This window comes from Uranotaenia lowii, chromosome 3 (assembly GCF_029784155.1).
Source record: "Uranotaenia lowii strain MFRU-FL chromosome 3, ASM2978415v1, whole genome shotgun sequence".
Taxonomy (NCBI): domain Eukaryota; kingdom Metazoa; phylum Arthropoda; class Insecta; order Diptera; family Culicidae; genus Uranotaenia; species Uranotaenia lowii.
The window spans coordinates 288,625,622-288,652,443 of record NC_073693.1 but is presented as its reverse complement, the minus strand read 5'-3'; the positions used below and the strand labels follow the sequence as shown (position 1 = coordinate 288,652,443).

Sequence of the window (26,822 nt, the reverse complement as noted above, 5' to 3'; positions counted from 1 at the left end):
TGAATTACGAATAAATAAAATAAAAGAAAAAAAAATCATATGGAAAATAAAGGACTCAAAATTCTAAAAAAAATATTTTTGGTTAAGGATTCTGTTATCAAATACCCTTTATGGTTCAGAACTATTGAGAATTGAATTGAAATTTTGGACCACCTTGTCTAGCTCTCTTATAAAACAAATGATCAACAAATTTTTTAGCAAATATTGTTGAAGCCCGGGCACTTAATGTAATTCATCAATTTTTTTCATTTTTAGTTGATTTATAAGAGAGCTAAACAAGGTGGTCCAAAATTGGTCCCCTGGTCCAAAATAAGTCCGTTACCTTATATCCCACATGTGATCTTTCCCACTTTTGATCACTCTTGTTTTTCTATCATCCACCCATCGTCTCGGAATTTTAGCCGGTTCTGCCGGTGAGCCGTTGTATCTTTTTCGAAAAATTCATGATATTTACGGCTTATGTTCTTTCGTTCTTTAATACCTCATGTTCCTCTAATTCTTTCCATCACCAACGAAAAAGTCCGTTTTTATTGATTTAAGCGGTATGGAGTTTGGATTGTTTTTTTTCATCAATTTTTTTATAACAATGAGAAAACTTACAATAAATTCTTCAAATCTTATTGTGTTTAAGACAAGAAAATTTATATTTAAGGAAAACAAAAAAAGTGTCATTCTCCAAACAAGTTTTTGCGCTTTCATCCATTAAAACCCCGGGTACCTTGAGCTAAATGTTGTAAACGAATTACAGTTTCGCAAGATGGTACATTTTTTTACTTATCTCTGAGAACAGCAGAGCACTTTGAAAATCACGGAGCTCATAAAAAAAAATTAAAATCATACGCGTCATTTATACATACTCAATGGTATTTTGAGAAAAATAGATAAATAAACCTTGTCTACTCTTATAACCTAAAATTCTAATTGGTTGATAATTATTAATCCAAACAAAATATTTCATACCTAGGATGGGTGATTCAAGTAGTTTTCCTGTCTAGCGTTTAGAGCTTCTAGTCTATGAATCAGTTCGCTTATCGAACAAAACGCAATCAATGTGACACTACTGGTAGCGATAAATTAGTCACACTACAAACCCGGACGCTACAGTGACAATCGAAGAAAAACTTAATACATCTACATAAAGCTTAGTTCTTTTAGAAATGGGACACTTTATTTTGCTAATAGCTCGTTTACTAGTAATCGGATATTCAAAACTTTGACGGCATTTTTGCCTGTAAAAATTACTTGTCGACCTTTTTTTTATAAAATTTTAAATGCATGCGTTTTTGAGATATTTACGATGTAATAGAAAAAGAAAAAAATTATCTTGCACAGTTTCCTTCAAAAACCATCATTATCAAATTGATAGCTCACAAAATCGTTGATTATTCAAAAAATTAGTGTGTGTGTGTGTGTGTGTGTGTGTGTGTGTGTGTGTGTGTGTGTGTGTGTGTGTGTGTGTGTGTGTGTGTGTGTGTGTGTGTGTGTGTGTGTGTGTGTGTGTGTGTGTGTGTGTGTGTGTGTGTGTGTGTGTGTGTGTGTGTGTGTGTGTGTGTGTGTGTGTGTGTGTGTGTGAATGGTGGAAAAGTATGCAAACACTTTCAAAATGTCCACAATCTTCAAATCAAGCATTGTAGTGAAGCACATGATCGACAACTACGGTTATGGGTCTTCAGGGAAAACAAGTTTCAGATCAGAATTTTTGATTTTTACTCCACGAAGAACTAAGTGAAATTTGCAAAAAAAATTCTCTGATAAGCTGACAATGTTGCCTAATTATGAGTCATTCAAACCTAACCTCAAAAACAAATTATTGCTAGTTCCAGAGTTTGTAAGCTGTTTAGCTGGTTCTGAAGCAATGAGACAGGTGATTTCTGAAGGAACGAAAAAACTTGTGAAAAACCCTATATTAAACAAATTCCAGAGTTTGAATTCCAAAACTTGTCTACTCGCGGTAAGGTCCCTAGCATATTCCAGTATGTGTTTACTGCTTATTTTGTTTAAAATAAAATGATTTGCCAAGATTCTGGTCCTATGAAAAAAAAAAAACAACAATTTTTAAATCGAAAACATTGCTTTTTACTGTTTTTTAATGCTAAAAAGAGTAATCTTGTATGTACCCTTCGCAACCTACGATCTGTACTTACCGATTATACTTTAATATTAATCTCATGATAGTTTTACTTCGATACTGTCAGATTTTGCCAGCAGAAATAACATTAAAAACATTTTTAAGTGGCTCAAAAAAAATCAAGTTTTGGTAATTTTGAAACAGATTTTTCCACTAAATTGCCCTCAGTAGACTAGAGTAGAGAAGTATTGGACTAAAAAGTAGTAGAAATTGAAGGAGGAGTATGCAGCCACCTAGAATACAGATTGAACGAAGTAAAAGTTGAAAAATTGAACAATATCATGGCTGATAGAAGTGTGCGCCGGCCGATGGGAGACACCAAGAATAAAGTAGAGATTTTTCTTACAAAAAACGATTAATGATTTTTTTCATGAATTATCATAAAATTACCTTCATTTCTTCCATAGAAAGTATTTTTATCAAACGAATGGTTTTTGAGATACACGCATTCGTAACTGTCCCATTTCTAAAAGAACTAAGCTTTATTTATAGATTTTTATGTTTTTTTTTTCGAAAAGTTCAACATTATTCAAATTCATTTAATAGTTTTTCGAAGACTTACTTTTACTTATGTTTTCTACAAAGTCAAAATGTCTTGCAACGGATTAACCTAAAGGTACCTTTTTCCCACTATCATAACGAATCAGACGCCTCTTAATCTATAAATGGCTGTTGGATTAAGATAGTTGCAATTAGTTTGGATCGAAACGGCGAGTTGTAAAGTGTTCATTCGAAATCAATCAAAACTACCGGAATCATAAACACTGCAATTGAAATGGACTCGAAACGTTTGATTAGTTGGGTGCTTATCTTTGAAGCTTACTTCCGAATCGCTACCGGTGCAATGCAGCTTCCGGGCTTTGATTCCAGCTGGTGGAGTTTGTGGAAAAATGGTTCCACCGAAAATGTGACCGAATGTGAGCTACAAATTGAAGCTACGATTAGTAATCTTTGGGGGCTACAAAGTAGGTTTCGTAACGTGATTGCGGGTGTAGATTAATTGGTTCATCGATAATCCAACAATAAGTTCAAGTGTTTTGTGATTGAGCAAGAATTTACCCACTTCAGTTCAATTAAAATGCTTCTGTTTGCTGAACCAGTTAATGTCTACGCCAGGTGTAAGATATCGCTACTGATGGATTATTTTTGTTCCTCAAGTGCTTGACGCATGGGGTAAATGGCCATCGGGAATTCTTTCCGGAAACATGTACGATCTGGGTCACTATGACCAATGTCGGAAGTTCGAATACGTCACCCACCAGGAAGATGCCAACCGGTCTGCAGAATCGATTCGAGGAAGATATTGTCTGATGGATGTTCCTCTAACCATACTGTCGGATTTTTTCAACAATAACACCGTTCAGCGAGGATTTCCAACTCTTGGTGGGTAAGTACTGGTCGAAGACTAATCTTCCATTTTACAAACTTTTCTAACTGTTTTCTCAAATTTGATTCAGAACCCCATCGATAAAAGTTGGAACATGTTTTCCGGATAGCTGCAGTTCACAGCAGCTACGAAAGTTAATCAATAGCACCTTAAAATTTGAGGTTGCAATGGAATGTGAAAGTCCACTTCCGCCAATTCAGACGAAGGATATCGTTGCCATGTAAGTTTGTAACACATTTAGTGAAACATCTCACAATCAAAAAACATATACAAGTACAAAATTTAAAGCGTTATAAAACATTTTAAGTTCTTTAGTTAAAAGTTGTTTTAAGTTTTATTTGTGATGCTTTATCATCCTTGTAGCATTCTTGTCATAGTCAAAAGTTTATGTTTTTTTTTAATTTCCATGAAAAAAAAATACATATAATCATTTTATCCTACATTTTCATCAGTTAAAACTGAGATTCAAGAAAATTTTTGTAGAAAGCATTTGTTATCTTTTTAAATTGATGTTTTTCGGTGATTCGCTAATCACTGAAAAACTACAATTTAAAAAAGATAACAACAACTAGCGGTGATCAAAACTCGTAAACATTAAAAAGCATTTGACACAACGAAGTCCACGTCTGAAAATGATTCTCAATTTTTGATATTCAGCCCTCATAGTGAGGAAGAGGCAAGTGCATAATTTATCAACCCACGAACATTACAGTTTTTCCTCAAATCTTTTTTAATGAAATTTTTAAACAACGAAATTTACAAGATAATGAAATATCAGTTGTGTATTTCCGCTGCAAAAATGTTCCTTTTTATGCTAATTTTAAAAATTTAAGATCAGTTATAAAGTTTCACTGGTTTTTCTCATGAATGAAACTGTCACCACATTGCTATCAATGGAACATCAGAGATAGTCAGAATAGTTAGCAATTTTCCAGTGGCAGAGGAAAAAAAATACATCTTCGCGTAGTAATTATCGTCACTAAAAGATAATCACTGCATTGTTCATGCAAAATCTGTTCATCCCCGGCACTGAGCAAACAACAAAAATGTAAAAAAAACTGCAATATTAGAAGGTATGTTTCTCTCGTTGCTTTTCTGTAAACGGTGAAATTGTAGAGTGAAAGTGAGTGTGGTTATTTTTTTATTCTAAATTCTCCTGTTTCAAACATTGTAAAACTAGTTATTTTTTTACAATGAAACTCGTTTTTGCTGCGGTGTTGTTATAAACATTTACTGTTTATTTGATTGAAGTATAAACGAACCACTTTGTTTTTCGTTAGAATACAAAATTACAATCTGAAACCTGGAAGAATATAAAATAACTTATTAAATCCATAAAAAAAATCTTATGTAACTGGCAGGCAACAAATAACTCAGTTTTTCGAGGCGCAAGATTTTTTTGAGAGAGTACCGTAAACTGGGGGAACTTTGATCAGCGGGGTAACTTTGATCAGCATGAAATTTTTGCAGATAATCATCATTAACTTAGTATAAAGTTTAAATATCTGAAAACTGTTTACTATGTTTGAAAGTCTGTAAATTGAGTTACAAGAAAGCTAAATTTGGTTTTTATTAGAAGATTTTTTATTTTACTGAAAAAAAAAAATGTTAAAATCTTAAAATATATGGTTTATGAAAGGTTCACAAACCAACATCTCTCCTGATCAAACTTAAGCATTTAGGAGCAAATGGGCTGTTTAATATGAAAGTTCAACTTTTTTCTTGGTTTAGATTAAGATTAAATGTTATTTTTATGATCATTTGATGATAATTTTTGGATGTTGAAAAAAATCGATCATTTTCCATGAAAAACCCGTATAGAAAAAATGGCTAAAAACCCTATCAAATGGTTAAGTTTGAAGAAAAAAAGAACATAGGAACAGTACGAGGACTTAGGGAATTGCATGAAGGTAAAATTTTATTTGTTTTGAGGTTAAAAAATATTGAGAAATGTTTATAATTTTTGCCCCTAAATGTATGCAGCAACAATGTCCATCTACCGAGTTTATTTGTTTTTGAAAGAAAATGTTGAAAAATTCAATTTAGTTCAAACAAAAAATTACTATTATCTATTTTTTGAGCCTTCTGTGCTTAATGGTATCAAAACAATAAGTTTGAAGATGTTGAAATACTTAAAAGCCATAGTGATCAAAGTTACCCCGAAACTTGAAATCTGATTTTGTAACAAACATTTAATTATAACCATCAATGTTGTTTGAATTTACTGCAATCAATGATCATGTTTAATACTCCTCACCTCAGTAAGGGTTTTAAAGCTTTTAGGTTTTACAAAAAAGCAACCCTTTTCAAAATATTAAAAAATGAATTAAAAAAGTGATCAAAGTTCCCCCAGCTTACGGTACTTTCTTTTATTTATTTCAGAAATAAATGCGCTTTTAAAAAAAACTGTAGAACATTACAAACATCTTGAAAATAAATGTTTCAACTCAATGGTTAACTTTTCCGAGATCGCGAGTAGTCTTGACTTCTGAGAAAAAAGTAATGCAAGTTTGAAAATTGCATTACTTTTTTCTCAGATCGTGGCTACAATAAGAGCTCGATTTTCAAATTCGTAACGTTCCCTTTTATTCGTACGAAGCTCTAATGGGACACTTTTTAAATTACCACGATATTCGATTCAATTGCAATAGAAAAATTCTAAATTATAATTCGTTTGCTTACGTTTAATCAACTATCTACCGTTTTTTTCGGCCTCGATTCCAGATATTTGCCTCCGCTAGTCCCAACACCTTAAATAGACCAAGGTTCGAGTAAGGTTACCAGAATCTTTTCAGCACGTACTCGGGCCAGACAAATCTAGACTATTTTATCTAAAAACCTGGCAAAATCTGGCATTTGATTTCAAAATGTCAACAAAAATCCGGGCAATATCCGGAGAAATTTGGACAAGCCTAGGAAAAATGATAAAAAAAACTTGAAAAAAAAATTCCATCAAAATTTATCAGCAGATTTTAAATCGTATTTTGAGCTTTCAAAAAACCTTTCATGATTATTTTTATAAAACTTGCTACAAAACTTTCCAATGGCACATTCGGTTTTAAAGCCCAGTTCAATGAAACAAGTTTCTTTTTCCAATTCGGTTAAAAACAGAAATATTTTTCTAAATTTAAAACTAATTTTAATTTAGATTGAATTTTAGATATGTCTTACACAATAAAACAAATCGGTCTTCAACAATTTTGATGAACTATTTTTATTCATAAATATTTATATATCTATTGAACCAGATTGTCTTATAAAAACTGAAACCTTTATGGAATGGAAAATAGCAAAAGATGGGTTTATTGATTCAACCGTTATCTTTGATTGGTTTCACTCAAAATTCCTAAACTTCTGAATTTGAAAAAATTTGAGAAAAGATTTGAGTTCACGACGCCAAAATCTGTCAAAGTCAATAATAAAACATTGCCGTCAAATGTGATGATCTCATGTGTTATTTCAATTCAGTTTATTTTTTATTTGCATTCCTGAGGCTGTTCGCAAAATAGCCGTTTTGGGGAAATTGAACCTGTAGTTTGTCCCCGTGGCCGCAAATGTTGACCGATTTTGATTTTATTGGATCCGCTGTGTAGATAATTTATTATTGTTTCTCAATATTCCAAAATTAATAAGATAGATATGTTTTACCAGGATATCTATAGTTCGTTCCTTTTTTGTTTGGATTACAGTCGTAAAGCCATAAAAATGGTAAATCTTTATGGCATTCGCGACTTTATGTCATCGTTACTGTTGCGGACGGATTTAGTTAAAAAAAACGTTGATTCTTGGTAGCAGTACTAGCAGCTTCAAGCTGTGGATATAATCTAATTTTAGAATTACATATTTCAGGTTTTTAACAAATTTTAGATTACTCACATATTCAGTGTACTACGTTTTACTATCACGCCCGAACAAGTTACTTTAATCTGATTGAGGTGCGTGTTTGCTGTAACTAAATATGAAGTTAGAATATGATAAATTTACAATTGTTCAACTTTCATACCTGTGCGAAAACCCCGCTGAGCTAGCTACGAAACTTGTGCTTATATTTATAAAATGGGTAAGACGCCTTAGTTTGGTCGGAGCCGTGGTTACTAGAAGAATTGTTTAGATTACGTTTAGCTCTAGGATATTAGATTTATGTTAAGTGATAGTTTAAGTTTTACCTGCATACAATCTGTTCTTGTAACTAAATCGTACTAATTGTAACCGATCATACTTTTAACTTAGGCACTTGTTTTAATATGTTGTTCAATCAATGTTGTTTTGTTAAATCCTAACGCGTGCTTTTGCCTGCTTGGACAATGCAATAACCCGCTGCTCGAACGGAAACGTCAGTTCTTTAGAGGCCGTCTCCCAGAGAGTCGTTATAAAACAGGGGATGCTTTAAAAGAGAGTCGTCAATCGTTTTCGGTATTGCTGATGTTAACAGTTACCGTTACAGTTGGTGGACGGTTTTTGAAAAACTTATCCGGTACAACTGTGATCGATGTTTACTATTGGGCTCGAACTCACGGACATCGGCTCAGGAGGTAACTAACTTGCCAACTGAGCTATACCACAAGCCGAGTTGGTTCCAAATGAAAAAAGTCCCAAAAAAAATTTTTATTTAAATTGGTTATAGTTTCTGACAGAATTAATTTAAACGATGAAAAGAGTTTTGTATTTAAGTTTTCAATGAGATTTAAAAATAAATGTGAAAAAACTATACTCATTTGATAGAATCCAAAACATTATTTTTCAGAGATTTTGGAATTGTTCCAGTCTTGTAGAAAATATCAAAAGGACTTGCATAATGTCGCTTCCAATCTGGGATATCAAATGATCCAAAAATAAATCAATGAGACCAGCTTATACAAGAATTTGTACTGATGAAACCAACACCGTGATTCTAAAATCAAATAGTTGATTCTTAAAGTATAAATATTTTTGAAACAGGTATTGAATGCTTTTAAAGTAAACTTGCCAGATTTCCCAGTTCTATCCGGGTTTGCCTGGATATTCAATACAAAATTTGGAAAAAAAATCGGTCAGGCTTAGTTGTCCGGATTTTATTGAGAAAATAATCATGAAAAGTTTTATAGAAACCTAAATTTGATTCAAAAACTGATGAAAAGTTTTGATGAAAAATCATTTTTTTAAAGTTTTTTTTCTTAATTTTTGTTGAATTTTTCCTGAGTTACCACCAACATTGCCCGGATATTGCATTGATCGGATTTGTAGTCGACAATTCTGAAATCAATTACTTGGATTTTGCCAGGTTTTCAACTTAAAAAGCTCGGATTTGTTTGGCCCGGATAAGCGCTTACCTCATTTAAAAGTCAATGAACTTATTAAAATGAGTTGCCTTGAGAAATTCTAAGTTTGAAGTTAACTTTGACTCATGTTTAAAGATATCTCGAAGCTTGGTGCTGTAGATTTAGTCAAGTTATATATATTAAATTAATCCATTCCATACACATTCACACTAATGTAAAAATCATATAAAACAAATATCACATCACTTCTGGAGTTTCATGGTGAGAAAACGTGTAAAATTTTGGATTCTAGTTTAATTATTTTGTGATTCGATGAACATATTTCCAGCTGATGAGCTGAAATGTAGAATCCGGATGTCAAAAAACGTCCTCAACATATGGTTCACGGGTATTCAAACTATACATTAGGATGACAATGAATGTATGGCAAAAAAAATTAAGAACGAATTTTGAAAACGGACCATATATTATTTTGTAGATTGGGGGACCATAGGAAATCGGAGAAATCGAAATTTTAATCTTGATGTCAAATGACTACTTAAAAAATCAAATTTTTTTGTTATCTTGAAAAACAGATTTGTCCTCAAATGTAAATAAAATCACCAAAAAGGCGATTAAAGAAAATTCCTAAGTCAAAATTTTGATTTTGATGCTATATGACTTAGAAATGCATGAAATGTTAAGATATAGTGTTGTCTCAAATAAAAATTTGGAGAAATTTCAACTTTCTGGGACTCGGTTTGTTTTCTGAAAGTTCCAGAAAGTAGATTTTGACCAAAAATTGACCCAAATTTGTTATTTCGGGAAAACACGTCAAGAACTGTTTCATGCGTTTCTTAGTCATTTGGCATATAATGAATATTTCGTTTTCCCAGATTTGTTTTGGTCCCTCCTTTGACGATTTTTAAAATATTCAAATCTATTTCTGAAAAAAAAAATATTTATAGATAACACCAGATCTCGATATTTTTAAGTCATTAGGCATAAAAATAAACACTCAATTTTTTCGATTTCCTTTGGTCCTTCTACCAAAGGATTTTGAGGATCAAAAACAGAAAATTTAAGCTCATTGAGGTACCCTAAAATCCATTCTGATATAGATGAATTCTTACACAGGTTAGTTTTTGAGCCAATCTACAAAATGTTTATGGTCAGTTTGCGAAATTCGACATGACCTTCGTTGGCTGCAATCCTTTCATACACCAACAAGTGTTTCAACAATTGAAAACGATAGAAATGCTGAGAACAATAAGTTAATTTCTAATAAACCCATTTCATGTTTCTGTTTCGTTCAAGAGATCGATAGTATTTAGCTGTAGTTTTTAAGAATCAGGTGTTGAACATAAAATTTTTTTAAAATAATAACACTAGTTTACAAAATTTTTAAAAAAATCGTGAACTTGATTAATTGACCAATATTTTTAATGTAAAATCCGGCGCTGAGTCCGAAAATTAAATTCAAAAAAATCTCAGTAGAGCCGTTTTTGAGTTATGCTCCAAATATGAAATATCGGAAAAATTAAAAAAGTTCTTGTACTTAGATTAAAATATCTCGGACGGCACAGCAGTAATTTGAAATTCCTCTTTTGCATATTGAAGATAAATAAGTTTTCTATCGATCATCTGAACACTGTTTTGCGTTTAACCAACAGTATTATTGATATTAGTGACTTTATGAGAAAAAAATAATAAAAAACGCGAAAGAGAGAAAATTTTGTTTCAACGAAAGTTTTAGACTCGATGGTAGCATTCAAAAAATCTGATTTTCTTTTGCCCTTAAATGTCAATTTGAAACAAATATGTCAAGTGGTTGTTTATCAAAATCGGTTGAAAATTGATGAAGTTATGGCTACTTTACTGTAATTTTTGCAGTTTTTAATAATTTTCAAACCGCACTACACTTATCATAGTATAGGAAGAATAACACATGGTAAATCTAACTCGCAACAAGTCAAAATTATTTATTAGCTTACCAGAAGGTCACACGCCAAGTTTCAGGAAGATCTGACCATAGGGAGGGGTTGCTTGAGTCTCAAACGTGAATAAAATTTTAAGGTTTTCTGCCCGGGAGGAACAAAAAATACTGGTTTTTCATCAATAACTTTTTTCATCACTAGCCGATTATTTTTTATGGTTAATTTTTTTAAAGCCTAAGTTGAGACAAATATTTCACCCGAAGACTGCAACACGATTGGACTTGAAGTAAAAAAGTTATTGCAGTTCAAAGGCCGCAAATTTTGTCCAACACGCAATGAGTACTTTTTACGCATTGCGTTTTATACGAGAATTTTCGACAAAAATACAATCTTGGAACCGCAATAACTTTTCTTTTTCAAATCAATTCGAGTTACAGTCTTCGGGTGAAACATTTGTCTCAACTTAGGCTTTAAGAAAACTAACCATAAAAAAATCAGCTAGTGATGAAAGAAGTTTTTGATGAAAAACCAGTATTTTTCTATCCTTCCGGGCAAAATACCTCAAAATGTTATTCACGTTTGAGACTCAAGCAACTCCTCCCTATGGTCAGATTTTCCTGAAATTTGGCATGTGACCTTCTGGTAAGCTAATAAACAATTTTGATTTGAAGCGAGTGAGATTTATCATGTTTCATTCTTCTTATACTATGATAAGTGTACTGCGGTTCGTTAAATTATGAAAAACTACAAAAAATACTATTACTGCCGCTTATAGCAAGTCCGTCCCATTTGCGTTTTTGTTGAAATGAGAAAAACGGCTATGAAAAATCGTAAAAAGTTCAACGTTAATTCAGCACTTGTGTGCGTTTTTAATCAAAGTAATCAACAGAATCTGTCACTGCAAATGCTAATGAAAGATTCTCGCTTTATAAGGATTATTTTTCTGTTTTGATTTTGTTGAAAATCATTTGCTGGGCTCTTATGGCAGTGGGACCGACATGCGATGATTTATGTCATATGGGACCGATTTGCGATCATTTGTTCAATGGGACAAAATTACTTGAGGTTTTTTTCAATGTTCATTAGAACAAAGTACTGAAAACAAAGTTTTCTCTTGAAACTACAGATAAAATTACAATGATTCCAGCGATAAACTGAAAAATGATGAAAACGCAAGTGGGACGGACTTGCTATGAGCGGCAGATTATGGTAAAGAAGCCATAATTCATCAAATTTTAACCAATTTTGATAAATAACCACATGAAATCTTTGTTATAAATTCATATTTAAGCGCAAAAGAAAATCAGATTTTATAAATGCTACCATCGAGTCTAAAACTTTCGTTGAAACAAAATTTTCTCTAAAAAATTGCGTTTTTTATTATTGTTTTTCTCATAAACTCACAAATATCAACAATACTGTTGATCAAATGCAAAATCAATGTTCAGATCGATAGAAAATTTATTCATCTTCAATATGCAAAAGAGGGATTTCAAATTACTGTTATGCCGTTCGAGATATTCTAATCTAAGCACAAGATTTTATTTTTTTCGAAATTTCATATTTGGAGCATAACTCAATAACGGTTCTACTGAGATTTTTTTGAATTAAATTTTCGGATTCAGCGCCCGGTTTCGCATTAGAAGTTTACTGAGTTCAAAAATGCTATAAACTAGTGTAATTGACGTTTCTCTTAGCAGGTATTTAAATTAGAGGGAAATAGGAAAAACAGGTGATTTTCTCTCAAAAAGCTAACAAAAATAAAATCTCTGTTATTTTGTAAGTGAGATTGGTTAGATCTACAAGTGAATATTCATCAATTGTTAAAAAGAAAATCTACGAAAAACCTGAACGCAAATACTTGATTTCAATGGGTATTTATGCAAACATCCGTTCCAAAAAAAAGGGATCGTTAGTTGCTCGAAACTGACCCCCTTTTTAACCTACCCTTATTTTTGATTGATTTCTATGAAAATTGTCCAGCTACTAAACAATAATTTTTCACATTATTTTAACAAAGTTTTTGATAAAATATGTAATTTTGGCAAAGTTATTACTTATTTTGTTGAGATATGTTATTTCTTCCTTCTTACGAGAAATGCTATTACTTTCCTTTTTGGATCTGCCTCTCAAAATTTAATGGATGACCAGTAGGGTGTCCCAAAATTGCATAATGCCTTGGAATCTGGGGGCTCACCCTCCAAATGGTAGATTAGGATGTGGGAAATAAACTTTTGTATCGGGCCGACTAAAAAAAATCATGTTTAGAGGTTCCGCAAACGCGATCTTTGAATAAAAAAGTCCACTTTCAAAATACTTGATTTTAAATCAATTCTGAGTCCAAAAATTTTCACAAAACTTATATGTTATATTTTTTTAATTTTGTTTGGCTTAAATACTACACGTAAGAAATGAAAAATGAACCAAATTTGTATCAAAATTGAAAATAAGCAAGCTATTTTCAAGAAAAAAAATTTTTAGTCCAAAAATTTTGTATTCAACTGACCAAAATGTGTAGCCAATGCCATCAAAAGATACGAATTTTTGTGATCTTAAACTTTGTTGAACAAAGCATGTTGTGTGTATCATCGTGTGAAGAGCTATTCACGGTTTAATCCCTAATAAAAATCACAATTTAGGATATTTTTATTAAATTTATTAAATTCGTCCAAAAAAATACCTATTTTGAAATCAAAACACTTGCAAAATAAAGACTTGGATGGCTTGAAGGAATCATCAGAAGGCTATATGACAAATTTTAGCTGAATCTGACAACGGAAAAGGGTTGCACTGCATCTCAAGTGTGAAAGGGATTCGGAGACATTGTGTTCTGGAGAGCAAAAAAATTGTTTTTTTTTTAATTTCGACTAAGACTAACATTTAACCTGAAGACTGCAACTCGATTGGACTTGTTGGCTGTCGCTAATTGTCCTGTAAAACGCAATGTCAGTCAAATGTACTCATTGTGTGTTAGACGACAATTTGCCAACAAAATGCAATCTTTGAACAGCCATAACTTTTTTGTTTTAAGTCCAATCGAGTTGCAGTCTTCAGATGAAATGTTAGTCTTAGTTGAAATTTTAATAAAATCAACATCACTAAGCAATCGATTGGTGAAGGAAAAAAATTTTGATGGAAAAACAATTTTTTATGCTTCTCCAGAACACAATGTTTCAGAACCCCTTTCACACATTCATGAAAAACAAAACTGAGCAGCGTGTCGAATTTAGAAGAATTTTTGCTGCTGTTCTTGATTTCAATCTTCGAGCTACGCAACTGTACGTCAATGCTTAACATCTTTAGTGAAATCTAAATTTATCTAATATTTTATGTGCTTTATTAAATCTTATTAAGCTCTTCTACAGTAGAACAGAAATAGTGCTTATATTAAAATTTTCATGATTGAAAAAATTGTTAATAGAAAGCAAACCTGTTTTATTAATAAGGACACTTTACTCCACTCATAGAAGCATTTAAAACGGTCTATAACTTCAATATCTCATTTCTCCCAAAAAATTGTCATTATATTCATACATTATATAATACTTTTAGATCTACAAACCTAAACAAGTCTCAATATCTTTATGGGTATCTTATCACACATTTCTAAGTTTTTGAGAATCTACCTACATAAATTTTCTGAATAAATCTTTTTTCTTTCAGATTCATTTTCAGCGCCATTGGTTTTCTTCTAATTTTAAGCACCGTATACGACGTTTGCCAACGAATACGTTCCCGACAACCACGAATGGCGCTAGCCATGTTCTCGCTTTACTCAAACGGACTCAAACTGTTCCAAGTGGTACTGAAGGAGCGCTCCCACCTCGATTACTACAAGAAATCGGAACAAATCGATTGCCTCAACGGAATCCGGGTCCTCTCGATGGTTTGGATCGTATTCTGCCACAACTATCTGATGGTAATCGTGGCCCCGAATGTCAATCCAATTTCGGTGTTTGATGTGGGTATTTTGAATTAATATTGCAGGGAAAAGTGTTAAAACTTTTTTTATTTTTATATGTTTCAGTGGGTCCGATCCTACCACAGTATGATAGTGGTAGCCGCAACTGTTTCGGTGGATTCGTTCTTCCTCATGAGTGGAATGCTGGTGTGTTGGAGTCTGTTGAAGGAGCTTAACCGCAGTAGTAGATTGAATCTCCCGCTCATGTATCTTCATCGGTATCTTCGTCTGACTCCACCGTTTGCTGCACTAATTCTGCTCACTGCAACTGTTTTAAAGTATTTCGGATCTGGACCATTTTGGAACAGTACATTGCTCGGAATGGAACAAGCCTGTGACAAATACTGGTGGTCAGCGTTACTCTATCTTCAGAACTATGTCAATCCAACCCAGATGTGTTTGGGGCACAGTTGGTACCTATCGGTGGATATGCAGCTATACATTCTATCACCCTTGATAATCTACCCGTTATGGCGTTGGAGACGGAAGGCCTTGGTAGCAATTGCCGCCCTAATTCTGCTCTCCATGGGATGCGTTATAGCATTGTTTCTTGTTTACGAACTGCGACTGTCGATGTTGGACCCAAAACAATCGCCGGAACGGAATAAAATGACCCTCACCTACTATCCTACTCACACTCGAATGGGAGCATGGCTTGTTGGAGCGATGTTTGGATACCTGCTTCACGAAACCAAACTCCACCGAGTGATCCTTCGAAAGCAATTCGTAACAGCCGGATGGATCGCCGCAATTGTCACGATACTTACTGTTATTTTTGTCGACTTTCCGTTTCAACAGCCAGAGAACTTCCAAGAGACCTCTCTATTCCTAAACGCTCTATACGAAGCATGCAGCCGAGTATTTTGGGCAATAGCTCTTGGATGGGTCGTATTCGCCTGTGTCAATGGCTATGGAGGCCCCATCGATACCTTTCTCAGCTTATCGATTTGGCAACCACTCGGTAGACTGTCTTACTGTATCTACCTTTTGCACATGTCGGTGCAAACGATGCAACAAGCTTCGGTACGCAATGGATCCTACTTTGGTGATATTCGAGCAGTGCATAACTTCTGGGGTGACTTTGGGTACACCGTTACGCTGGCCGTTGTTTGGTCTCTGGCCTTCGAATCACCCGTCATGATTCTCGAAAAGCTTTTGTTTGGAAAGGCACTAGGTGAGCATTCCTTTTAAATTAAAAAAAAAATATGACCAACTTTTCATACATTATTTCTTGCAAATAGGTTGCTATACGATGAGTTAAACAAGCTAATTGAGTTTTGTTCTTCCTTTCTAGCTAATAACAAAAAATCTGATAGCAATCTTCTAAATGAAGGTCAAACACCAGCCAGTACCAGTATTGCGGATTCAACGGAAACTCTTCCCTCCAAAGATCAACTCCAAAAAGTTTAATAAAAGCCTCTAAAAATCACCACAGAAAATAGGTAGAATAACACATTTCCTACTTAACAGTCAAATATTCAAATTGAGATGTTTTTTTTATCTTTTCTTAACTTTAGCAAACCTCGCTTCTCTGGTGATCTCGTTCGCTTTTGAGTATGGCTCATTACTCATCAACAAAATTTCCAATTAAAATAATTTCAGCCTTTCGTTCAGCGTTTCGTGGTTTTCAAAGTGGTCTCTAACGTGGTGAGCTAAATTTTGAATTTTGGAGGGTGTTGGAAGGGCTTAGGGGGCGGTGAGTCTATATTGATTTTTAATAACAAAACTTATCGTTCCTTGTATGAATCTTCCGTAAGTTTTGATCATCATGACTTAACAAATAATACTTAATTTGATTTTTTGAAGAATTTTACTTCACCGAATAGAGGTTTTAGTAGATTGTTGTTTTATATATTTATTTATTTTTCTGTCCAACGTCTGAATATTTATATCGCTTGAACACATGTTAAATAGTTTCCTAGAAACTATAAGATACGAAGCGTACATTGGGTTTATATTTTTCATGGAATTTCCAATAACTATGAAAGAAGCTTTTTTTCAAATATGTTTTTATTCGTACCAATTCATCATTACAGTTATATTACATTATTACATTAAATTATGCGTTCAGTTCAATAATGAACTGTCCAGAGCCCTATAGTTTACTATTCACTAAAATTTATTTATTCGACTTAAATTTGCTGAGCGCAATAAAGTATTTTTATGAAGGAGAACATCCTGTAGTGTGAAATATTTTAAACTTACAACTAAAAACTAAAACTATTCTAAAATTAAACTAATTGTAGAGAGAACGAATCTCTGAAGTTGGAGATGATGTTGTTGGCCATCTCTTCGATCGATTCAATGCCCGCAATCCGATGGAGATCTTCGGTGCGGTGCCAAGGTGGAGGCCGCAAAATAATTTTAAGAACCTTGTTCTGAATCCTTCCTCGTCGCGCAGCAGCTAGACCAAATCGGAACTGCAAACATTATCGCTGGTCGGACCACCTGTTTGTAGATGAGCAACTTATTCCTTAGGCAAAGTCTGGATTTTCTGTTGATGAGAGAATAAAGAGATTTAGTGTATTTATTACATTTAGATTGAATATCTTCAATGTGATTTTTAAAAGTAAGATTCCGATCAAGTGTGAGTCCCAAGTACTTCACGTAATCAGACCATTCTAATTAAACCCCATTAATAGTTATGGAATGATTTTCATTAGGTTTTAAAAAATTTGCTCTTGGCTTATGGGGAAATAAAATAAGTTGAGTTTTGGAAGCGTTAGGAGAAATTTTCCACATTTTCAAGTATTTCAAAAAGGAATTTAAATTTTGTTGCAATCTACTGCGTACCACCCGTAAATTCCGACCTTTGGCTGAAAGCAAAGTATCGTCAGCAAATAATCTTCTACCTTTTCCTTCTACATCAAGAAGATCAGAAGTAAAAATATTGTATAAAATTGGCCCAAGTATTCTGTCCTGAGGGACACCAGCTCTAATGGGTGGCCTTTCAGAGCATAAGTTTTGATAGCTTACTTGTAAGGTTCGGCTAGTCAAATAATTTTGTATAATTTTGGTGAGATATACGGGAAAATCAAATCGAGCTAATTTAGCTACCAAACCTTTGTGCCAAACACTGTCAAAAGCTTTTTCAATATCAAGAAGAGCAACACCAGTTGAATAACCTTCAGATTTGTTAGCGTTAATCATATTAGTTACACTCAAAAGTTGATGTGTAGTAGAATGCCCATGACGAAAACCAAATTGTTCATCAGGGAAAATAGAATTCTGATTAATGTGAGTCGGAATGGTGACTCACATTAAAATAACTCATTCAAAATAACTCTCTCAAATAGTTTACTTAAAGAAGGAAGCAAACTAATTGGTCGATAACTTGAAGGCTCTGAAGCACTTTTTCCAGGTTTTAAAATTGGAGTTACTTTGGCATTTTTCCATTTATTGGGAACATAAGCCAAGTGAAAACATTTATTGAAGATTTAAACTTTAAAATTTAAAACGCTTTCAGGCAACTTTTTAATAAGAATATAGAAAATCCCATCTTCCCCCGGAGCTTTCATATTTTTAAATTTTTTGAAAATCAATTTAAGTTCATCAATATTTGTCTCACAGGAGCTTTCAAATACAATTTGTTTAGAAAGAATATCATCAAACTCGAGGGAAATTTGAGCATCAATTGGACTTACAACGTTTAAATTAAAATCATGGGCAGACTCAAATTGTTGGGCTAATTTTTGAGTTTTTCTGCATTAGTTAAAAGAAGTTTATCCCCTTCTTTCAAAGTAGGAATTTGCTTCTGGGGCTTTTTCAGAATTTTAGTTAATTTCCAAAATGGCTTTGAGTAGGGTTTTATGTCCTCTACTGCTTTAGCAAAATTTTCATTACGGATGAAATTTAAACGACGTTTGATCTCTTTTTGAAGTTCGCAATAAATAAATTTCAAATAAGAATCCCTAGTACGTTGATATTGGCGTCGACGAATGTTTTCCAGTCGTATCAAAAACTGAAGATCATCATCGATCAAAGGTTGATTAAATTTATGTTTAACTTTAGGTATTGAAGCAGCTTTAGCATTGACTATTGAAGTTGTCAAATTTTCTACAGCCAAATCAATATCTTCTATTGAATTCAGTGGAACGTTTACATCTAAATTACGTTCAATAAAATTCCTATATCGCTCCCAGTCAGCTTTTTGAAAGTTAAAAGTTGATTTTAAAGGGTTTTCAATGGGACTTTGGGATAAAGAAAAAGTTACTGGAAGGTGGTCTGAATCAAGGTCCGCATGAGTAACTAACTGACTACAATGCTCGCCTAAATCCGTTAGAACCAAATCAATTGTGGAAGGATTTCTAATCGAAGAGAAACAAGTATGCCCATTAGGATATTCAACTGTATAATATCCAGGAGAGCAGTCATTAAATAAAATATTCCCATTAGAATTTGATGAAATATTATTCCAAGATCGGTGTTTTGCTTTCAAGTCACCAATAATAAAAAAATTTGATTTATTTCTGGTAAGTTTTTGTAAATCTCCCTTCAAAAAATTTTTCTGTTCACCGCTGCATTGAAAAGGCAAATATACGGCAACAATTATAATTTTCCCCATAGAAGTTTCTAATTCAATTCCAAATGTTTCGAAGACTTTTGTATTGAAAGAAGGAAGAAGTCTAAATTTGAGACGGCTATTGATGACAATAGCTACACCTCCACATTGTCGATCAAGTCGATCATATCGCAAAATTTTAAAGAAAGCATTGCTTTTCAAGTTATTGTCTGGCTTTAAAAAGTTTCAGTGATGGCAGCAATATGTATGTTTTCTGTTTTCAAAAATAAAAAGAATTCATCTTGGTTAGCCAGCAAAGATCTAGATTTACAATTCATAATATTTAAATATCTATTTGGATCCATGAAGGAATCGTTAAGTCATAATAATTTTGTTAGCATAATTAAAAGAAGTTTGGAAAGCTTCAAACATTGAATTTGCTTTCAACATAAGTTGCATCATTTCCATTAAATTTTGATGCAAAAATTTTATTTTTTCCTCAGTAATTTCACCCAAATCAAGAAAATTGTAAGGATCAGGGAATGAAGGAGAAGAACAGGTAATCGAATTTCGGGAATTTCCCCAAGCCTTCGCATGTACGTTTAGACTTGGTTTATTCCCATTAGTTAAACCCGAAGCAGGCAACCCATTTTCAACCACCTCTAAAAACGTTAAACAACGAGTCTTTGGCGCTTAATCAGCACAGGTGACATCAAATCCACTTCGAGCATTACCAAGACATGATTCCAAAGTAGGCCGATGCTGACCGCGAACAGGCAGATTGTTTGCCGGCCTGACGTGTGAAGACGAAAAAGAGGAAGGAGGAGAAGAAGATTTTCTGCCAACTTTGGGGTTTTTACTTGAAACAATAATATTTGCCCTAACGGCACAGTCTATGGAATTAGAGGAATGTAACTTTGTAAAACACCAGATTCGCACTTAATGGGAAATCCCTGGATGCTAGATAGGTGCCTAGGAAAACTAGCTGGAAAGTTCACTTCCTGCCACTGCAGGCGTTTTCTCGGGAAACCGTTCGCGATGTTGTCGTTGGCCGAAGGGCTTGCGCGAGTTCTGGTGAGAGCCAACACGCTTAATCGCAGATGGGTCAATGTTGATATAGACATACACGGTGTAATTAATACACTTAGTTAGCAGTTAGTCAATGAAGGTATTGACATATTCGGTGTAAATAATATACTCAAATAATCCCTATCTCACATTCCCCCTTTACTCCGTAAAAAACAAACAAAAAAAAATTACTGCGCCTCCAATAACCTTCAAATCGACACAATTCAATTCGCGCTTGCTGCATTATTCGAAATTACATTTCTCAACCAACATGTCTTAACTAATACGGGTTAACTCAATAAAACATTTCGTCCAACAATTATTTCAATATATTGAGAACTAATTTTCAATATATGGAGAACTAATAATGACTTCCTTTATTGTATTTTGCCACTCGTTGTGTGAAACTTTTTCTACTTTTCTCAACTTTAAAAGCATCATAACTCATAGTAAAGCATCGAATTACTTTCAGTAATCAGTGTTCAAACATTTATTGTTAATTGGATTGGATCGTTCAACTTAAACAATAATTTGTAACTTGATTATAAGTCTACTAAGCATAATTGAAACAAAAACCAATCGATTGTGAAGTAATTCAGTGTTTTCACAAAACATTTTTGGCATTACGATTGATTTTCTTCAATTAACGATTAATTAGCGATGATTGAACAACTACTTGACTGGCTTTTAACATAATTGGTCGTTCATTGCCTTAACATGCATGAAAAATCGCGTTCCGAGGTTTTAAAGTTTTTTTGTGGAATTATTTATTTAAACTGACAACAGTAGATACCGACAGCATATGATGCGTTCGTGGTTAAACATCGTCACAGTACCGAGTGTTTCTGAATAAGAGTGAGAGAAAACCGGCAATGTTGTTTACATTTGCACTCATCACAAAGATCACACGACGATGTATTCCAGAGGCACCGCTCTTCGGGTTTAAAATCAAAAGCATCCTTCCTCCAGTGGACGATGACAACAGAAAATATCCATCGAACATCGGTAAGGTCTGAATCGAATATGGTCCGAGAACTCCTTGAATTCAAACTACTAGTAAGTATGCAAATAAGACATGGAAATACATGTAATCCATTTTCCAGATGCATCATGCGTGAACCCAGCCGGGCAAACACTTCGATGGCGAATAGGTGCTGGAAAGATCCGTCAGGGGAAACGACCGCTCAGAAACAGTCCTCAACGAATCAAAACAATAATCCGCTGACGACCACCGTTTACACTAACAACCTCAAAACCACCACTATCACTTCAACGCCAGGACAACAAGAACTCTGGACAGACCGATGCAGGAGGTAGGTAGAAAGTATAGCAAGGTACTGCCTATCTCTACCAACACCCACATCCCTCCTCCGAACGAAATCTCATGCTTCCGGCGAGCACATCAACAACCTCAGCTGCTTCTGGAAGAAAAAGGTGCGGCTGGCCGCCGTTGCATAATCGGTGTTAAGGAAGCACATCGCCTATCATCCATTTGGAAACCTTGCAGTGCCAAAGCTCGTCCACATCGCATGGCCCACCTCCAAAACCGTTTTCTAACTCCCAGCGTCTCATCAAAACCATCCAGAGAGCTTAGAAAGACCACAGCTGTTGATCGTCATCAATCCGCTGACAGATCATCCGCTCACGACACATGAACTGGACATTAACACTCCAAAAACTGCCAACATCAACAAAACCCAATCGTCCTAGGAATATGGAGACCATCGGCCTCTCCGCTACAATCCTGCAAATACAAATCGGAGGGAGCCAAAAATTAGGGTCTACCTCTGTCCACAAGGGCCTGTGCAAGGAAAAAACCGTTAGCTGCTTGATCTTAAAAATGGGCCAGCAAACGAATTCTGTCGTCGCTTTGTTCATCGTGCACGAATTACTGTTGCTGATGACTGGGACAAGGATGATAAGCCGGACTGCCGAATCCTATTCTCCTATTAAAACTATTGTATATTGCTTCTTAACCAATGCAGCGGATCGATAATTTCATCATGATGACAAGTGGCTTTGCCAAAAAATACTCAACCAGTGAAATTTGATGATCGAGAACACAAGAAGAATATTATGCATGCAGAAAAAATCCAAAATATGAGCGATAATAATCACAGCAGCTTTGCCTACTAGCGACACGTCGCATACGTCGCGACGTTGAAAATAATAACGACGCAGCGCGAGTTTCCTTGGAGACTTGAAGCATGCGATTGATGTCCTAAGGAAAATGTTCAGTAAATAACATAAACAATGTTCGAGTACTACGTCGAAATCGCCTACCGGACTGAAAAAGGAAAAACAAACCTGCGAATGACAGGAATCCCGCTAGTAAAAAAGCGTCGCTAGTCCTACTGTCGCTATTCGGTTTGGTGCTATACACATAATATGTTAGCGGTAATGTCACTGTTATAGATGGAGCATGCTCCAAAAACGGACACACTATTGTTATTAGTTTGAACAGTAATAAAACGATGCTTCTCACTTGAAGCATGAATAAATCCTTTCTCTATGTTTTTTTTTAAATTGGATTTGACATTGACTCGTATGTTGCCAACGATTTATTTCACATGATAAGCGCATAACAATATTTTTTAAAGACAATCTTTAACATAAATATTTCAAACTCTAGTCTTGATCTTGCCATGTTTCTTTTTTGTGTTCTTATCATTCTTTCAGCGAGGCTTATTTAAACAATATTTCTAGCAAATTATATTTAGCTGACAATGTGCATACTTCGCTTTTTTATTCGGAAAGTAAGATGTGTTGCTGCCGCCCGTGGCGTAGAGGATAGCCTTCAAGTCTTTTAAGCCAGGGGGTATGAGATCGAATCCCGGTCACGGCATACATAGTACACTTTCGTTGGGTTGGTGGTTTTAGCATTTGTAAGATGCTAGCCTCGAAAAATGTACGCTTAGAGTTAAGAAAAAAAGGAATCTCTTCGAGGAAACATCATGTTTCATTGAGATCCTGTATTTGTTTGTGTTCGTTTCTGTTGGCGCTCATCTGTCATATTAAGATGCTGCCTTTGTTGCCTTAAATTGTCTGGTTATTGTGCTTCTGAAATGCTGACGATCATTACCTGATAACATCTTTTTTTTTTTACTGACGATCATTTATACCAAAGCTGATAATAGTCACCTGATATTTTTAAGCTAGCGATCCTAACCGAATTTCTAGCTAAATTGGCAATCGGGGGGGGGGGGGTGCATCGGATTGAAATTTGACCTCCATTTTGCTTTTTTTGATCGGCAACCAGGGATTTTCCTACTTCACAAAAATTTCTCAACTTTTTTGCTGCTTTTAAAAATAAAGCGTCCTGTCACGGTCGCCAATGTAAAACACCAGATTCGCACTTAATGGGAAATCCCTGGATGCTAGATAGGTGCCTAGGAAAACTAGCTGGAAAGTTCACTTCCTGCCACTGCAGGCGTTTTCTCGGGAAACCGTTCGCGATGTTGTCGTTGGCCGAAGGGCATGCGCGAGTTATAAAGTTTTTTTGTGGTAGACATACACGGTGTAATTAATACACTTAGTTAGCAGTTAGTCAATAAAGGTATTGACATATACGGTGTAAATAATATACTCAAATAATCCCTCTCTCACAAACTTGACTTGACAATGAAACCTAAGACAAGCCTTTTCAAGAATTTGCAAATTATTAACCTGATCCTTTTTAAAATGGATCAAATGAAGCTCAGGAGAAAAACTCAAAAAGATGAATTTTAAATCCCGTAATCGCTTACCAACAAATTAAGTAGGAATGTTTTGCTGGTACAATTTTTTTATACTCATAGAATTTGTTTGTTAATTGTTTCTCTCAATTTTCTCACAACAAGATTTAGTGTATGTAGATTATGCTAAATTACAAACATTTTGCAAATTTCCAAATTACTGAGATTTTCAAAGTTTCTTTTTGATAAAAATGAACGTGAAAGCTTAAAAAAGTTAAAATAAGAATAAGGTGCGCATATTGAGAATTCAAGTTCAAGATAGATTCAATTGTAAGATAGATTGTAAATTCTTTTCGAATTTAGTTGTTTGTTTTTTTTTTGTTTTTTTTCTAGATTTTTTTTTTTCTAATTTCAATTATTTGGTCTTATAAAATTCAATGGTTAAGCAACGAAGTTTTTAGTTTGGAAATGAGACATCGTTTACTCATTTCAGTTTATCAAGTCCTTATTAATAAAATATCTTAGCCCTGTAGCGATAATAATCTTGTTGCTTATTTTAAGTGATTTCCAAACTCTGAATCGTTCCTTAAATACTATCACTTTCTGGGTTTAGCAACCCAGAATAAACTGCCTATACTGCAGGGTAGCTCATAACCACATGCTGTGTTGGCTGAGTTTAACGTAAATGATAACAACACTTGTATTGTTGTCATTCTCATCGATCATCATCAACTGTCAACCGCTAGTGTTCTCGATAAGCGAATTGACGAAAAGAGAACGAAATCAATACAATCCGCGATGCCAATTAATGTTTGACGTTTTGTAATGAGAAACAAATGTTAACAAAAAGGTGAACATTTTCGATGAATTTAAAACTCACTACGGCTTTTTATTTAAAGATCTCTTAAAAAGTAAGTAGAATCAATTTCTAGGCCTTCTTCAAGTATTTTAGATATTTTTTGAAAAAAAAAATTGATATCTACTAAGCGGTAAATTGTGATTCGAAAACTGGTGAATTTGTTGCCATTGAAAATACACCTAAGTATATTAATAGTTTTTGAATGAAAAAGTCATATTTTCACATAAACTTACATTCACAAAAAAAAATGTTGGAGATATTTGTAAGCTAAATTTACGAAAGTTTTGTTTTGGAAAACATTCTAACAAGGAAAAATCCTGGTTGAAAAAACTGGAATTTTAACCTGTTTTCTGTAAACCAAAGTAACAAATTGATGTTTTTTTCTGGAATCAACGGAGTGTTTGAGTTGTTTATTGTACTGGAAAAAGATTAAAAATGATTAAGATTTTTTATAGATTTATTAAAGGGTTGTATTCCATTTGTGTAAAATACACTTCTGAAATGTCTGCTCTTATTTGAGAGCTGTTTGCACATTTTTGCGTTTGCTTAAATTTTTGTACAAAATCAAATGTATTTCCGTTGGCGTGTCTTGCAAGTACCTTCTCATGACAAAATTTTGCCCAATAGTTGTTGAAAAATAACATTAGAAGCTAATTCCCTTTAAATTATATGCCTTTTTCCAAAAGCTTTCCAAATTCTTTAAACTCTGCTATGGATGACTTTGTGATGCTACTGCTTGGTTAATATCTCCCATTTATATTGGTTTATTCGCAGTTGGCAGCAATCCGGAACGAGCCAATTTGGACGGGCTGGCCACGGGAAACGACCTTCTGGAGGATTCGAAATCGGAAGCTTAAACAGATCTGACTAGTAACAAGAACCACCAGATACCATATGTTGACAGTAAATTTCTTATTATCCAAAATAAATTTTTAGAAGATTAAGATTTTTATACAATATACTGACTTATCATTGTTTCAGTGTTTTTCAAAGAAAGTTTTTGAAGAAAACTGGAATAACAGATTGACGGTTGATCCTCAAAAGTATCTTACTATCAATCCTTCCTTCATCCCTCTTTGACTAATAGGACGTGGCCGGCGCCGTTATTGATCATTTTTAAAGGGAGAGCATGAGTTTTGTGCATTGAGAATGAGTTGCTAATCCCAAGCTGCATTCTTTTGGCCCTTGTACAAAATTGATGGCCTCGATCAATCACGGAGTAGCAACCATTGGCGATGTGGAACTTGTTCTACTTAGCCACGCCAGCGATCATGAAATTCGAAATGCATTGAATGATTTGATACGATATAATATTATATTTTTATTAAACCCATGAGTAAATGGTGGTATTTTTGAAGACTAATTGAAGCATTTCGGGCTTAATGACTTAAGGTGGATATGAGTAGTCAAACAAGCTAAGCTAAGCTAAGCAAAATCGACTTAAAAATAGGGGAGTCAATATCGGATACATTCAGACGGTGCACCCTGTACAAAGTCGCAAATGGCATCAAAATGTTAAAACGACTATTATCAAAACAAAAAAAAAGGCTCTTAGAAAAATTTGATGTTACTTAGTGTGAAAAGTTGTTTTTATAATTTTAAGTGTTGTTAAAAGATAAACAATATGGTGGCTCCAGAGAGTGATAATTTTTTTGTTTATTTTGTTCCTTTTTCATTTAATTTACGTGATTAGGTATTTATGTAAAATTTTAAATGCAAAAATATAATATAGATCGAACCTGAGTTAAATTTTATTTCTCAAAACTTTCCTTGCCAAATTTAAGGTACCTTTATTTTCTTGTAAACTTTCAACCAGATCGTTAAATATTAAAATCGATTCTGAAGTCTGTGCTTGTGCAGCTTTTGAATTTGTTTCCCCTATTAGATAAATTTAAGTGTCATGTTTTTTTTTCAAAAGTCGACCTTCCCTCGCAGAACAAAATACCCCGGTAAAACTTTTAATGAGGCTTATTATGCTTGCCCTGAAACCGAAATATTTACAACAGCACACAATCAAATGACAACATAGTCAATATTCTAAACGCTCTCCCGTTTATTTTTCGTGCTCAC

The 26,822-nt window shown here is 34.1% G+C and overlaps 1 protein-coding gene across 2 annotated transcripts; it reads left to right on the top strand.

The window, feature by feature from the left end:
* The first annotated feature begins 2,836 nt into the window (after positions 1-2,836).
* On the top strand, positions 2,837-25,654 carry LOC129755580 (nose resistant to fluoxetine protein 6-like). Of its 2 annotated transcripts, none has more exons than XM_055752143.1 (7): positions 2,837-3,093; positions 3,287-3,515; positions 3,586-3,735; positions 14,353-14,650; positions 14,717-15,824; positions 15,945-16,092; positions 25,527-25,654. In XM_055752143.1, exons 1-6 carry the CDS (start codon positions 2,904-2,906, stop codon positions 16,058-16,060), a joined length of 2,091 nt encoding a protein of 696 aa, XP_055608118.1. In that variant the 5' UTR covers positions 2,837-2,903; the 3' UTR covers positions 16,061-16,092; positions 25,527-25,654. The 2 variants fall into 2 exon arrangements, with proteins under 2 accessions (XP_055608118.1, XP_055608119.1); XM_055752144.1 differs by lacking the exon at positions 25,527-25,654 and adding an exon at positions 16,168-16,297.
* Positions 25,655-26,822: the final 1,168 nt, after the last annotated feature.

Coding starts and splice junctions, on each gene's coding strand:
- LOC129755580 (XM_055752143.1), top strand. CDS start 2,904: ATGGACTCGAAACGTTTGATTAGTTGGGTGCTTATCTTTGAAGCTTAC. Junction 3,516..3,585: donor GGATTTCCAACTCTTGGTGG/GTAAGTACTGGT, acceptor AATTTGATTCAG/AACCCCATCGATAAAAGTTG. Junction 14,651..14,716: donor ATCCAATTTCGGTGTTTGAT/GTGGGTATTTTG, acceptor TATATGTTTCAG/TGGGTCCGATCCTACCACAG.